The sequence below is a fragment of the Adiantum capillus-veneris genome, chromosome 6, assembly GCF_014529385.1.
Source record: "Adiantum capillus-veneris isolate H3 chromosome 6, ASM1452938v2, whole genome shotgun sequence".
Taxonomy (NCBI): Eukaryota; Viridiplantae; Streptophyta; class Polypodiopsida; order Polypodiales; family Pteridaceae; genus Adiantum; species Adiantum capillus-veneris.
In genome coordinates this window covers 23,350,748-23,366,876 of record NC_140936.1, presented here as the reverse complement: position 1 = coordinate 23,366,876, position 16,129 = coordinate 23,350,748, and the positions used below count along the sequence as shown (strand labels likewise).

General features: G+C 47.7%; 1 protein-coding gene across 1 annotated transcript in view; it reads right to left on the bottom strand.

Annotated features, from left to right (window-relative positions):
- Window positions 1–16,129, bottom strand: part of LOC147455259 (long chain acyl-CoA synthetase 6, peroxisomal-like) — a 98,573-nt gene that overhangs the window by 40,173 nt on the left and 42,271 nt on the right. Inside the window, exons 8-9 of the mRNA XM_086514079.1 lie at window positions 10,138–10,182; window positions 9,956–10,042 (exon numbers count right to left, since the gene is read on the bottom strand). Of these exons, the coding sequence (XP_086370205.1) occupies window positions 9,956–10,042; window positions 10,138–10,182 (132 nt within the window). The remainder of the gene's footprint in view (window positions 1–9,955; window positions 10,043–10,137; window positions 10,183–16,129) is intronic.

Below are 16,129 nucleotides of genomic sequence, written 5' to 3'. Positions count from 1 at the left end.
CTTTTGCTCCTCCTCAATCGTCATGTTGATGATAGTGAATGCCGTTGTGGCTTCAAGCATCTTATCTTTTCCTTTCTTTGCCTCCTCGATCCACTTTTCAAATTAATCAACCTTTTCATGTGTTTTGAATAGGTGCTCGGCCCATGAAAAGGTTGTTTGTGCCTTTTTTGCTCTTCCTCTTCCCGTAGAGTTTTCACCTGCTCCTTAATGCTTTCGAACTCCTTTAACATTGAGGATTAATTTTCTCCCTCCTTTGCGGGGCTACTTTTGCAAGCTGCGAGGTCTCCCTTAAGTGCTTCAATCGATGCATCCTTTTCATTCTTGCGTTCTTCCATTTTTTATTTCCATGATTCAAACGCAGCAAGTGCATCCTTTTTTTGCATCACGCATTCCATTACCTTCTGTCACAAACTGATGATGTGTCAAAGCCCTGAAGAATAAAGCCAACTTGCAGATGCCGGCCGAGGGGCCTAAATCCTAAGAAGAACAAGTAACAGAAGAAGAAGTCCTACCAACTTATGGGGACCCCGTCTGATGGGGCCCCAAGTGACATAAAGAAAATAAAAGAAATTGAGTAGCTGTTGATGACGTGGCAGATTTTTGAAAATTACGCTGGTTGATGACGTGGCAGGTGTACGGATTTCCGTAAATTACGCTGGCAGCTTTTGGCATTGCTTTTGGGACCAAAAGTTTTTGAGTTTTGAAGGCTTTTCAATGTAACTGCTTTTTTCAAGCCAAGGGCCTTTAAATATGAGGTTAGGCCTCATTCTCTGGCATGCTTCCCGGAGAAGGTGCAGAGTCTGGAGTACCGGCTTGTACAGAGTTCAAGTAATATAAAGAATTACCGAAAGGGGCTACAAGGTTTGGGGTTCAATTGTTATTGAAGTGCTAAAAGCCTGTTCAGTGTGCTCATTTCTATTGGCACGTGGTGCCCGTCGCCCGTCTTGTGACAGCTTCACTTTTGTTCTCACAATCAACTGCATTTCGACCTTCAATGATGTCTACATCTCATCACACTTACCAAGCATCTCTTTGTCCAACTCTTTTGTCATATCTGCATACATTGCTTTTTGTAAGTCTCCGCATTTGCATACATCTCTTTTTCAATATCACCCCTCAAAAGGCTCAGCTCTGCCTTGATCATCGCCTGTACCTTCTCATACATTAAGTCTATCTTTGACTCTAGACAGCTTCTCTACTCTCATTGAACTTGGCAATAGTGCACTCTCTCGAAGCCTCCGCCTAAAGGTCGCTTTCGATTTAGGCGGGGTTTCATAAATATTCTCGTCCCCGAGGTTAGTTGATTGGTTCATGCTCAGAACCTGCTCACTGCTGGCGCGCTGCTCTTTACTGTGTTTGCCTTTACATTTCATTTTCCAAAAGCTCGTTTTGCCCAACTTCGTCTCTTTGGGCATTACCTATACGAAGAGCTCATAGTGGGACTGCAATTCTGGATAGCTCAGGTTGGAGCCTTTTTGCACAATCCACAAATTTAAGCGGATTTCCAAAGAGAGTACACGTTCAAAAGAAACTCCAAGCAGTAGCGCAATTCTGCAAAAATCCCTTCTCAAGGAGCAGCACGTAATGCTATAGAGCGTTCTTAGGAGAGAGAAGTGAGCGTGAAACTTTAGGGGCTGCTCTGCAGATGCGAAACCCTAAATGGCATAGGCCATACTGTGGCAAAACCCTAACAACCACCTTTTGCTTGGATCAGATTGGGGTGTTGCACTGTGCACTATTGAAGGAAACACGAGAGAGAGAAATGAAATGAAATCGTCTTCAAAAGGCCAAAATGACCTGTGAGACCAATCTGTTATAAAATGGTGAATTTAATACCATGTTTGGGTACAAAAGAACTAGATACTACTACTAGAATCCATCCTCATTTGCACTCTGGATATCGAGAGAGTATGGCTCGAATCCTCTGCTGCAGTCTCCGTCGATGATGTGTAGCCCCTCTCCTCAATCGTGGCCGTCTGGATCTCCGTAGCTCCAATGCTCGGTCGATGAAAGTGCTGGTAGTGGTCGAATGAGTGTGGGCCGAGCTCTGCAATGATGATTGCTCCTTTGGCTGTCCCATATCTAGTGAAAAGAAACCTGTAATCTGTCTCTGGGAATGTCTCTCTCTATCTCTCCCCAGTAAAGTGTCTCTATATCTGTGTAACTCAAGTAGATATAGCCCAAGACATCTCTAATCCTCATAACTCATGACCCTAGAGAAAGGACCGAAACCCTCTCTGAATAAGCAATGGAAATGGCCTCGTATCTCATAGTACACTGTGCAATAACATATGTAATGTAACTCTGTCTCTGGCTCTAACTGGCATAAGTGGCATATCCTGCTGTCTATTGGTATCCCTCTACATCTACCAGTCTCAATCTCCAGCTGATGTGAGGATGTGCGTATCTGACCAATGGCACAACGCAAACCATGAGAAATATGTGTCCATGCGCACATCTGACCGATGGCACACCGCAAACCATGAGAAATATGTGTGTCCATGTAGCTGGGTCGAATCACAAACCCATCTCCAGTGAGGTGGAGAAGATGCTCTCTATGGAAAGCCATGTAGCTGTGTCGAATCACAAACCCATCTCCAGTGAGGTGGAGAAGATGCTCTCTATAGAAAGTTCGTGCCCAACTCCTGTGGCGGCTCTATCCATGTCCTCCTGGTATCCAACTGGATCAGGTCCTGACGAATGAGTCTAGTAATCTCCATCCGTGTAAGAGACATCGAGGGTGCCTGAAGAGAGTACTGGAAAGGGGGCAGCCTGTCCATGGTGAAACCATATGTCTGAAACCATGATGTCATCTGTGCATGCCAGCATGACGTGTCCCCCTGAAGAGCTAACTGTTTGGAAGACTCAAGGGCCAGTCTAGCATGTCTGTCTTTAGTAGTATCCCACAAGCTGTGCACAAAGGAGACTGATTTGGTAAGCGCCTCAATCTCCATAGGAGGGGCAGCTAGCTCTGCTCGAACGATAGCGTGGGGTACGGAGGCCTTGGCTTTGATCAGTCGAGAGATCATAGATACCAAGGGCCTCTCCATACGTCTCCAACCATCCTGTGGAGAGAGAGAGAGAGAGAGAGAGAGAGAGAGAGAGAGAGAGAGAGAGAGAGAGAGAGAGAGAGAGAGATGAAATGAAATGAAATGTTATATTAAACGTCTTCAAAAGGCCAAAATGACCTATGAGACCAAACTGATACAATCCTTGTGGATCTAATCCAATGTCTACGTACAAAAATAAAATGAAATGAAGTGAGACTAAACTAAAACATTAAAATCGTCGGATTGAAATCATCATCATCATCATCCATGCCCGAGGATGCCCGGCATCGGGCGTTGTCCGAGAAAGTATTGCATCGGTCGCTAAAGAGTTTCGTCAATGTCCTCCTCTATAAATAGTCGTACTTGGCATCTCTCATGTCGTGCTAGAATAGTTTTGATTCTCTAATGGGGCCTCCGTCAATGTCGTGGTCGCTCCCGTAGACGCGGGCATCTAGCTCTCCCGAGCTTAGTGGCTCCGTCCACTAATATACCTCTAGTAGAACTGGGGTCTGAAGTCTGCTGTGAAGCATGCTCATCTAGTTGTTGAGTCCCTGCTCTAAAGTCAATGATCTCTCTCTGTGAATGTCTCCCATTGCCTAGTCTCCTCAAGAGACTCTCCCTGTGTCTGCACAGCTCTAGCAAAAACAACCCGAGACATCTATCACAAACTACTTATGTGTCAAGTCAATGAAGAACAAAGCAAACCTTCAGATCACGGCCGAGGGGCCTAAACCCTAAGAAGAGCAAGTAACAGTAGAAAAAGAAGAAATCCAACCATTTTATGGGACCCCGTCCCATGGGGTCCAAGTGACATAAAGGATTAAAATAAAGCAGGACCCACACACACACTGAAAAACTTGCATAGCAACTGATGATGTGGCAACTATACGAAAAAACCCAAAAATTGCGCTGATATGATGACGTGGCAGACTGTACGGATTTTTGCGTTTTGTGTTAACTGTTGACGTGGTAGTTGTACGAAATTCCGTGATTTACGGTGGCAGCTTTTCGGCATTGCTTTTGACCTGAAGCTTTTAAGTTTGAAGGCTTTTAAACTGCTTTTGGGACCTAGGGCCTTTAATTATGAGGCCATGGGCTCATTCTCTGGCATGCTTCCTAGAGAAGGTGCAGAGTCTGGAGTACCAGCTTATACTATGTTGATGCAATATAAAGAAATACCAAAAGGGGCGCCAAGGTTTGGGGCCAATACTCTCTGGGGCGGGATTCCGCCACTCCGTGTCGTGTGTCGTCTCTGATTGGATGAGATTGCTTGGGTATGTAATCTTAGTGCATCAAGACACCAATGGAAGATCAGTGCGGTTTGGGTGTAATGGCTAATTTTACTACGCCGGAATATCAAGAGTTCCGATCTGGACGAAAGGAGTAGCCAACTCCTTGATCAAAAGAGCCGAAAGGAGAAGCCAACTCCTTAACAAAAGATCCGAGAGGAGAAGCTAACTCCTTAACAGAAAAAAGAAAAGGGCAAACTGATTGTCCCTCAGAAATTTTTGAGGTAACTCGAGTTGTTTTGCAGATATGCTGCAATGGCGGACAATTACTCTCTTTCAAGAAGGGAAGATGTCACAAACTACTGACGTGTCAAGTTAGTGAAGAACAGAGCAAACCTTCAGATCACAGCCGAGGGGCCTAAACCCTAAGAAGAGCAAGCAACAGCAGAAGAAGAAGAAGTCCTACCAACTTATGAGACCCCGTCCGATGGGGCCCAAGTGACATAAGGATTAAAATAAAGCAAGACCCACACACACACTGAAAAACTTGCGTAGTAGCTGATGACATGGCAGCTATACCGAAAAACCCAAAAATTACGTTGACATGATGACGTGGCAGACTGTATGGATTTCCGCATTTTGCGTTGACTGCTGATGTGGCAGTTGTACGGAATTCCATGATTTATGCTGGCAGCTTTTTGGCATTGCTTTTGGACCAGAAGCTTTTGAGTTTGAAGGCTTTTCATGTAAACTGCTTTTGGGGCCTAGGGCCTTTAAATATGAGGCCATGGGCTCATTCTCTGGCATGCTTCGTGAAGAAGGTGCAGAGTCTGGAGTATCGGCTTGTATTGTGTTGATGCAATATAAAGAAATACCGAGAGGGGTGCCAAGATTTGGGGCCAATACTCTCTGGGGTGGAATTCCGCCACTCTGTGTCGCGTGTCGTCTCTCTCTCTCTCTCTCAATTCAGTTGTTATTGAAGTGCTAAAAGTCTGTTTAGTTTATTCTTTTCTATTGGCACGTTGTGCCCGTCTTGTGACAGCATCTCCGATCTTGATATCTCATGACTCTAGCCAATGGTCCAAAGCCCTCTCTGAATAAACACTAAAAGCGGCCTCGTATCTCATAGTATACCGGACAATGACAAATGTGATGTAACTCTGTCTTTGGCTCTATATGACACAATTGGCAATTCCTGGCTTCTGCAGTTATTCTCCTAAATAAGCCAGTCTCAATCTCTAGCTGATGCGATGATGTGCACATCTGACCAATAGCACATCGTATCCATAGGATAAATGAGTGTCCATATAGGCCGGTTTGATCACATATCCATCCTCTATTAGTTGGAGGAGATACTCTCTGTAGAAAGCCATCTTCGTGCTCAACACTTGTACCGGCTATATCCATGTGCTTTTGGTATCTAGTTGAATCAAATCCTGACGTATAAGTCTAGTGATCTCTATCCGTGTGAGAGAAAAGAAAGGTGCACCCAAGGAGTACTGGAATGGAGGCGGTCTATCCATGCTGAAGCCATGTGACTGAAACCATGATGTCATCTGCCCATACCAACATGTTGTGTCCCCTTGTAGCGCTAGCTGTCTGGATGGCTCAAGGGCTAGCCGAGCATATCTGAATCTTGCGAGGTCCCATAAATTATGCATGAAGGAAACTGATCTAGTAAGGGCCTCAACTACGAGAAGGAGGGGGGGGGGGGGGGGCACAGCTAGCTCAGCTCGAATAATCTCATGTGGCGCACTGAAGCCCTAGCCCGAATCATCCAAGAGATCACAGAGACTAGAGGCCTCTCCATACATCTGCATCCATCAGTGCTACCAGATTTGCCCTGGTGGTCCACTGAGGGCCCTCAAATCTGAACCCCATAGAGTATAGCTGAAGCCATCAGAGTGTCATAAAGGCACAGCTTTGTTCGAGGTTCCTGAAACTGAACCTACGAACACATCTTCTCCAATCCTCCCAAGGCTGCATAAGCTCTCGTCAATCTAGTCTTTGCTGCTCTCCTCAATGAAAACGCCGGTCTACTTAAAGACTACCCCAAGATAGGTGTGTGCATCTGTATACTCCACTGTCTCCTGGCCATATGTAAAAGTGGATTGTTGACCTCCTGACCCACTGTGGTGTGGTGTTAAAACGCCATAACCTTGGTTTTCCCTAGGTTAACAGACAATCCACTATCGTGGACAAATGTGGACAAAGCATCTAAATGACGTTGCATCCCCTCCGGGGAGTCCGAAATCAACACAATATCATCACCATATAGCAATAGTGGGATCCATGTCCTTGCCAATTGTGCTCCTCTATCACCACCCTCTCGATGTAGTCAGCAACCTCATCCACATAGATGCCAAATAGTGTAGGAGATAGCGGGCAACCCTGTTTCACCCTAATAGTGGAGTGAACCAAATCAGAAATCCCCTCTGTGTACCCACTACTGACTTGTGTAGAGCCATGATTCCCCAGATCAACTCTTTAGGTACCCCCATCTCCTGCAGTCTGCGCATCAATCTGCTCTGGGCACCGTATCGAAAGCTTTGTGGAAATCCACAAAGCAACAATAGAGCCGTCTCACACGTGATCTCCTCTCCTCGGTAATGGTTCTGGAGTGTCAGAATATGAATCAAGAGTAGAGAAACCTCTCCTGAAACCCGCTTGCCCTGCTGCCCGTACACCCTCTCTCTCTGGCCATCTACTCAATTGCTGCTCAAGGATGGATGCATACAAACGTGCCAATGTGTGTCCAATCATGATAGTGCGGTAGTTCCCAGGCTCAATAGGTCCCCTGACTTGAAGATAGGTGCAATTGTGAACAAACTCCAAGTATCAGGTAGGCCCTCGCACATGGCACAATTGAACATCACTACTAGAAGCTCTGCAAGTAAATCTCTAGCATGTTTAAAATCTCTCCTATCAGGCCATCATGATCTCTAGTCTTCATCATGTGGATGACTTTCTTTACCATCTCGGCGGTAAAGAAAGCACATGTGTGTGCATGGCTCTGGCGGATCTAGAAGAGGTGGCTGCTTTGGGACTATGTAGAGAGATGATGCATACTGACCCCATACCTCCATAGAAGTAATGACCGGTGGGGGGAAGCGCTTATGGAAGAGTCGCAATGCCTCACCTGAATCCTGGCTCAAAAACAATTGATATAAATCCTGCTCTAGCTGAACTAGAAACGCCCTGTTCTTCCGTCGTACCAAACGCCGAGAAGCAATCCGTGACTGACTGTGAGTAATGAATCCCAGAAGTACCTTCCTCTGAAGTCGGGCTCTGATCTCTTTGCACTCCTCATCATACCAGCTATTTTGGGGTGTGCTCCCAAAACATCGTCGCTGCCCAGACTTCAGTGTGTGGGTATACTTTTGTTGCTGCATCTTGTAGTGTCTTTGTTAATATATAAGTGAGCTCCCCTAAAGGTCTCCCCGGATCCTCTGTGCATAAGCGTCTGTAAATACCATCTATGTAGACGGGATCAGTCTCTGAAGTATAAGTGTATGCGTAGGTGTCTGTGCTAGCCGAGCTGTGCTGAACTGGAATGAGACGTTAAACGTGAGGAGAGCATGATCTACTGCTACTCCAATAGGCTTGGGCCCGACTGTAAAGTCCTGAATAGAGGGTATAAAATTGGGCTGAGCCAAAACATAATCCACTGTGCTGGCCCCATGTCTATGAGGAAAACAAGTGAACCCACTCGACCCGAGAGAGAGAGAGAGAGAGAGAGAGAGAGAGAGAGAGAGAGAGAGATAAGAAGAAAGTTTTAATGTCGTAGGGAACTATCCCAAGAGACCTTAAAGATCTAGCCAACGAGGAGTTGAACTCAAGACCTGTTATTCAAGAGGGAAATGGCATAACCAATCTACCACACTTGGGTGATAGAAAGGTTATACCATTTTCCTCTTTTTATTGGCACACAGACACACCCACACACACACACACACACACGAGAAGAGAGAGAGAGAGAGAGAGAGAGAGAGAGAGAGAGAGAGATGAAATGAAATGAAATGATATATTAACGTCTACAAAAGGCCAAAATGACTTATGAGACCAACTGATTACAATGATGAGTCTAGCACCAAGTCTAGGTACAAACAAAGAAAACTACAAACAAGGAAACTGATAGGAGTGCTACTGACTCCTATGGGTGGCTGGTAGGCTGATCAATGGTTCATGCCATAAAGGTACAAAGTGGGGATAAATGTCACCATGATACAATATACCAGTAGCATGAAGCCTATCCTGATCGACACTCTGGGTGTCGTGCTAGAATCCTGTGGATCCTCTGCCGCAATCTCCGCCGGTGCTGCGTGGCTCCCCTCCTCATCAGTCACGGTCGTCTCGATCTCCCTAACTCTATAGCTCGATCAATGAGAGTACCGCTGGTGTGTGTATGGGTGGGAACCGAGCTCTGTGATGGTGGTGTCCCCTTTGCCTCTGTGGTACTCAGACTGAAGAAATCTGAGATGCGTCTCTGGGACTGTCTCTGTCTTTGCCCACTCAATAGAGCGTCTCTATGTCTCTGTATCTCAAGTAGGAATAATCCGAAACATCTTTGATCCTGATATCTCATGACTCTATCTAGCGAGTCAAAACCATCTCTGAATAAGCAATGAAAGCGTCCCCGTATCTTATAGTAGATTGTGCAATGACATATGTAGTGAAACTCTGTCTCTGGCTCTGCATGGCATAACTGACATATCCTACTGTCTGCTGGTATGCCTCTGAATCTACCTGTCTCAATCCCAAGCTGGTGTGAAGATGTGCGAATCCGGCCTATAGCACATCGTAACCCATGAGATAGATGTGTGTCCATGCAACTGGGCCGTGTGACAAATCCGTCTGTCGTGAGTTGGAGAAGATGCTCTCTATAGAAAACCCTCTTCGTACCCAACTCCCATGCTGGCTCTATCCATGTCCTCTTGCTATCAAGCTGGATAAGATCCTGCCGAATGAGTCTAGTAGTCTCCATCCGTGTAAGAGCCAAAGATGGTGCATCAAGAGAATACTGGAAAGGGGGCAGCCTGTCCATGTTGAACCGTGCCTCTGAAACCATGAGCTCATCTGTGCATACCAACATGATGTATCTCCCTGTAATGCCAGCTGTCTAGATGACCCAAGAGCAAGCCTGAGAGAGAGAGAGAGAGAGAGAGAGAGAGAGAGAGAGATTTTAAACTTCGTAGGAAACTATCCCAAGAAACTATCTCATGTACAGCGATGGGCAAACACAAGAGCCCTCGCTCCTTATATAGCTATTGGGAGATACATAAGAACACACGACGCACGTAAATGACAAAACCATCTACAGCCCAAAGTGACCTCATCCAACCCATGCTGGTTCCACCAAAGTCGCATGCTCAAGAGGTTCTTGTCATGTACGAGCCTTACAAGGTGTGCAACCGCACAATGAAGGTAGGCAAAGCGAGGTGAGCTGCAAGTGTATACTAACAGACAAATTTATCACATGCCAACCCTTCACAACTATACAATAACATCAGCACGCCCAATTTGCTCAAGTGCCTTTCTATCAATCAACAAGCAGAAAAAAAAAAAAACTGCTGCTTCTAAATTGCTGTTGTAAAAAAATATGGCATTCTATGAATGGTTTAAAAACTAATTGACCATTCCCTAAAGTAAAACATTCTGGGAAGGTAGCAAGCATACTTGAGCATCTAACCTTGAAAATGAAATGATTTCCACGCCTGGTTTGGAAGGGAGCAAAGGAACCAGAAGATCATTTCCACCAACCACCTGCCAAAGTAAAATAGCAGAAAGCCAGCCATTCAAGGCTTGAATTGAGAATTATCTAAACGTGAAATTTTACCAACAGGCTGTTAGATTCATACCACCACCAGTCGAACTGAGCATGTCTCTGTCATACAGTTGAGCAGCTAAACCAAAACAAGGAAAGCCATATCAGTTTTGTAAGTCTCCATGAAAAGGAAACCAGAAAAATTCATGTCCTACAGGAAAAAATGTAAAATAAAAAATTGAACTGAATTACATACAGAATCAAGTTCAATATGAAAACAAGCGCATGTTTCCTTTAGCTGCAGACTAGAAAAACTTCAAGTCATCGCTTACATGCATCTGGGATAAGCAGGCTATGACGTCTTTGGCCAGTAACCATTCAACAAAATTACACAGACGTATCTCCATTACTCTTACCAACAAGGCCTACTGCAGAAAGACACTAACACATATTTTGAAAAGCCACTCCAGCTAACAGAGACAAAGCTTTCGAAGGAAGCTGAATTCTGAGCTCCATTAGAGATTTCTTAGCACATCTTGTCTCAGAAAATATCAACTGTTCCTTGTTGTTAAGAGGGAATGCTCATGGCTATTGCACTTTCCTCATTTTCCTACACTTAGTTTATCTCCAGATTTCTTACCCTTAAACGGGTTCTACCAGAAACTGATCAAGAGTCTGCTCTGAATTTTCAACTTAAGGGCTAATCTCATTTTCAAGTTCTAGCTATTGCCAGCCTAGTAAGCATAGATGGTCATGCTTCTTGCAGCTACAGGAATCTTATAAAGGCTGGCAATCTCTTTTTTTCCGAGAAAAAGATCCTTCTATTAGTTAATGGAACTGCCCATAGGGCTACAACCACCTCTACAAGAGAGGGCTACAACAATCATGAGGGGGAGACTCTCCCAATGAAAACAGCATATGTACAATGAGGCTAAATCAAGAGATGGGGGGAGGGAAAAGCCACAAAGGTGGACGGTAGTGCCATCTGAGCACACCCTGGACCATGGTGAAAAAAGGCCCAGGACGCCAGAGTCAAAGGAAAGCCTCTCTGCACTCCCGCATGCGGTCGGAGCTATCCTGGAGTCTCTCGAACTGTCCTCTCAGAGTATGGATCAGCTCTAGCCAAAGATCCCGAACAGTCTCTGTTGGTGGTACAGGGCGAGCCTCGAAGATGCGGAAGCAACCGGCCCGCCAGATGAACCAGAGTGTCAGGCCGCAGATGAGCTCCCAAGACTCCTCTCTCTCACTGCACCACTCCTGTAGAGTAAGCTCTGTAGCAGGCTGGAGTGTAGGTCGACCCTCCTGCATCACTATCATCCTACTGGTGGGGGAAAGCTCAAACTGAAGTGCCGGGCCCGTGAGAGTGGACCAAGCAGCTGCCCCCCAAGTGTACTGCCGAGCTGTGGAAAGAGCTGGCATCAGCCGAAGAACACGAAGCCAAACCTGTTGTGCCAAAGGACAGTCCCAAAGACGGTGGTGCTGACTCTCCACAAGATGGTCACAAGCTGCGCATGCTGCCGAGAGACCACTATGTACAAGCCAACTCCCAACTGCTGTAGCTCGATGTGCAACCAGCTACTGGAACAAAGTGACTCGCCTCGGCTGTCTGAAGTCCCACAACCTCTCCCAAAAAGCTGACAAAAACTCAGCTATGAGACCCTCCTCCTGCCAATGAGGTGCTCCAGCAAGACGAGCCTCTCTCCGTGTTGCCAGTATGTGACGTCCCAGCCGAACAGTGTACTGAAAGAAAGGGACACCTGGATGATCTATTGAGGAGAGATGGTCTCTCCAAAACCACTCTCCAGGATCCCACTGCACTCGTGCCAGAGGACGGCTCTCCCAAGCCCAGTCTCCAGTGGCCAGTCTCAAGAGCTGCTGGGTCAAGATCTATGACACAAGTCCTCCCGCAGATGCCCACCACTCGGATCCTCTGAAAACAACACTCTGCCACCCGTGGGGGCTCTACTGAAACTCGTCCCTCACCCTGTAGCTCGAAAAACAGGGAGGATACAGTCTCTGAGCAAGCCCGAACTGAGATGAGAACCTCCAGTCGCGTGAAGGCTCCCATCCATCTGGGCGCTGCTCACTCGAGAGGTGTGAGCCACTCAGCTGGTACTGCCTCTGAGATGTCCTAACACATGCTCTGCACCCCTCTCATGCCCTGCAGAGCTGGATGCCCTGAAGCTCCTCTCACAAGCCTAAGAACTATAGCCAGTCACCTGAAGTGCGTGCTGGACCCTTTGCCATGGGACCCAAGGAAACATGAGGCCTACTACCAACCAAGTGGCCTCTCTGAATGCTAACCATGGGGTTTGTAACAAACTGCTGACGTGTCAAAACCCTAATTCTGCTGAAACCCTAACCCTAAAATAAAAAACCCTAATTCTACCCAAAACCCTAACTCTGCTGAAACCCTAACCCTAAAATCAAAAACCCTAATCCTGCCCGAAATCCTAATTCTGCTGAAACCCTAACCCTAACCCTAACCATGGTTGATGACGTGGCAACTGTACGGATTTCTGTGATTTACGCTGGCAACCTTTTGGCTTTGCTTTTGGACCAGATGCTTTTGAGTTTGAAGGCTTTTCACTGTAATTGCTTTTTAGGCCAAGGGCCTTTAAATGTGAGGCTAGGGCTCATTCTTTGGCATGCTTCCTAGAGAAGGTGCAGAGTCTAGAGTACCGGCTTGTACTGTGTTGATGCAATATAAAGAAATACCGAAAGGGGCGCCAAGGTTTGGGGCCAATACTCTCTGGGGTGGAATTCCGCCACTCCTTGTCGCGTGTTCTCTCTCTCTCTCTCTCTCTCTCTCTCTCTCTCTCTCTCTCTCTCTCTCTCTCTCTCTCTAAGTTCAGTTGTTATTTAAAGTTGTTCAGTCTATTCTTTTCTATTGGCACGTGGTGCCCGTCATGTGACACGGTTCCAAACAAGGGGCAAGGCGCTCTGTGCAAGTAGACTGACGCTGCTCCAGGCCTCTCCGCAACTGCTCCCAGGATTGGAGCAGACTCACAGCGAAGCGATCCTCGAGTCTCCTGCTCAAGCCAACTCTGCGCATCTCTATGAAAATCCATCTGGTCGAAGGTCGCCATGGGCCTCCAGCTTGAGGCACTCTAGCACTAAGCCGTTGAAGCAAGAACTCCTTCCAAGACTCCTCTCTTGGAGGAAGTCCTCTGACGATAAACTTCCCTAGAAGGACTCTTCTTTGATGTGATGGGTCTATGATCCCCAACCCTCCCTGAGAACAAGAAAGAATAATGACCTGCCATGCCACTTTGGCTCGGGCTATTTGAGTGTCACGCCCTAACCAAAGGAAGTTCCTGATCAGCCTCTCTACCTGAGTGATGCAAGAATTCGAAAAGATCCAACAAGAAGTGTTGTACCACATAGTAGCCAACAACACCTGGTTGGCCACTGCAACTCTGCTTGCCAGACAAAGTCGTGCGGAGCTCCAATGTAACAACTTTCTCCTGATGGACAGGAGGAGGGGAGCAATCTGCTGCTCGGGAGACAAGTCCAAGCCACCTTGGCAGCCCAAGTATCGAACTGCTGTCCCTGGGGCAATCCATCTGAAACCCGCACCTGGCATCCAATCCGCCGTAGGAGCACTACCAACCGAGAAAGCCACTGTCTTTCTCGAGTTGATCAGTGCACTTGATGAACAACAAAAGGTCTCGAGAGCCTGCTCACACCTGTGAAGGTTGGCCTCCTGGCCATCCAAGTACAAGGCTGAGTCGTCTGCAAACTCAGCATCCAGTAGCTCATCTCTCTGAATAGGGAGCGCTAAGCCCCGTAAACCAACCTGCTGTGAAACCAAAAACCTGCTCATCGCCTCAGCATAGAACAGGAAGAAGAAGGGGGCAAGAGGGCAGCCCTATATAACCGAACTTGTGAGCATGAAACGATCACCTCTACCTCCTGACAAAAGTACCTTACTGTGTGCCTGTCTGTATAGAGCTGACATACCTCTGATCCAAGCATCTGAGAAGCCCATCCATGATCCTGCGTAGAGTGCTCTCTGAAAAGTCTCAGTCAACTCTATCGTAGGCCTTCTCAAAATCGAGAAGTAGTATCACCAGATCCTCACCACAGAGCCGCGTGAGGGCAGAAGCCTCCGAAAAAGTAAAGATGATGTCAAGGATACTACGCTCCTTGACAAAACATGTCTGTGTCCCATGTATAATGCTCTCTACAAGTGGCCCAATCCTCAAACTCAGAGCCTCGGCAAGAATTTTGTAGGATGAGTTGAGGATAGTGATGGGTCCAATCTCATCCAAGGAGCCACCCTCCTTGGGAATGAGGTAAATCAGGCCCTCACTCATGCTGTCCGGCATCTCTCCTGTGTGCAAGATGTATTGAAAAGCTCTACAGAGATCTGAGTCAAGCAAGTCCCAATACTCCAAGAAAAAGCTAGGAGTCAAACCATCCTTATTTGGACAGCTACCACGGGGAAGTGCTTTGAGAGCCGCATGTAGCTCCTCTAGTTGAAGGGGCTACTCAAGCCTCTGGCGCATCTCCTCAAGTCACAAGACAAGGCATCTGTGCCCGCACTTGCTCCCTGTATGCATCCTGACGCTCTGACTGAGGCTCTACAGACAATAGATCACGGTAATAGTTAATAGCAACTGCACGCATGTCCTCTGGCTCTGAAGCAACGGTTCACTGCACGCATGTCCTCTGGCTCTGAAGCATCTGAACCGTCGGGCCTCCTCAACTGACTAACCTTGGCATGCGTATGCCGGAGGTCTCACTGCCTCAAAGAAAGCGCCTGTCACTCTTTCACCCACCTGGGTCCACTGAGATGCCTGTCAATGGAAAGCAAACACATAGTGCCTCTCCTCTGTGTTAACAAGCTCCTGGCGAGCTTGCTGCAACTGCTCCTCCAACCAAGGAACGTCTGGATGCTGCTCCTACATCCTCTACAAGGAAGCCACGCCCCGTCAGGTCAGAGACGCTGCTCCTCCTCTCTCGCTGCAGCCAGGCGAGCCGAAGACTCCTGAAGAAAGATTTGACTAAGCTGAGCAAGTCCTGAGGCTAAGGTGAAGGCTGCAGCAAGGACCTCGTCCCGTTGAAGAGGGTTGAATCGGTTCTGTGTGGGAACCCACTACTGCTGGGCAGAGCCTGGGGACCACTCTGAGTGCCAGGCTGGCGCGGCGAGCCCTACCGACGTCGACCAAAAACCTGCTGCCATCCCTCCTCCACTTGAGCCCCGGGCTCGAAGGGTGGCTCTGTCTGCGTACTATGTGACTCTGTCTGCTGCTATTGGCCAGCACTTGAGGGCTGGGGCTAGGCTTGTGGTGTAGGTCGTGGTCTCTTTTGTGGACATGCCTTCGCAAGATGGCCCATCTGTCGACAAATGAAACATTGATTCGGGAGGCCCAAATACTCCACGCTATCTAAACCAACCCCCACTCACCCAAGGAAGTAGGATGAGCTTCGGGCTAGTGTGGGTGTCCCAAACCAGAACACGTACTGAGGGGATGCCGGCCGCCTTGGCAGCTACAGAGGCTGCCGTGCGAGGTGTCTCAAGGGCAGTCCCAATGTCTGAGCCTATCCTGGACAAAAGTGGCAGGTACTCCCTCCTCAAACCAGGGAAGCAGACGGATATGGGAAGGTCTCCCTCCACTACGAGAACATCTGTAGCTGGATCGAAAACTACCTCCACCGTCGAAAGTGGGCACGAACTGCTCGGATGGCCAAGGGGCTCATCGCAATGACCTTGGATGCCATCTCGGAAGTCTCGAGCTCTATTTGATAGTAGCCGCGTCCGAGTAATTGAACATCCAAGATCTTGCCCACCTCTGCGAGAAGGCGGGCCTGGAGAAGATCACGCAGCTCTCCTCTGCTGGGTCTGGTGCCGAGAATCTTGCAGATGACGGAAGTTGCCTGAAGGTGTTCCACCTCTGCGGCTAGGCTCGCTTGCTCTGTCGGTGAGAGAGCAAGCGAATGGTGGGCTCAGCGGGGTCGGGCGAGGGGACTTCATTGGAGTCCCTCTGTGGCGGAGCTTGAGCCTCCATGTGTGTCTGTTGTTGTGTGAAGAAAGGGCGAAGAGGCGTCGGCGAACCGAAACCTCCTGCTGGACCGAGCAC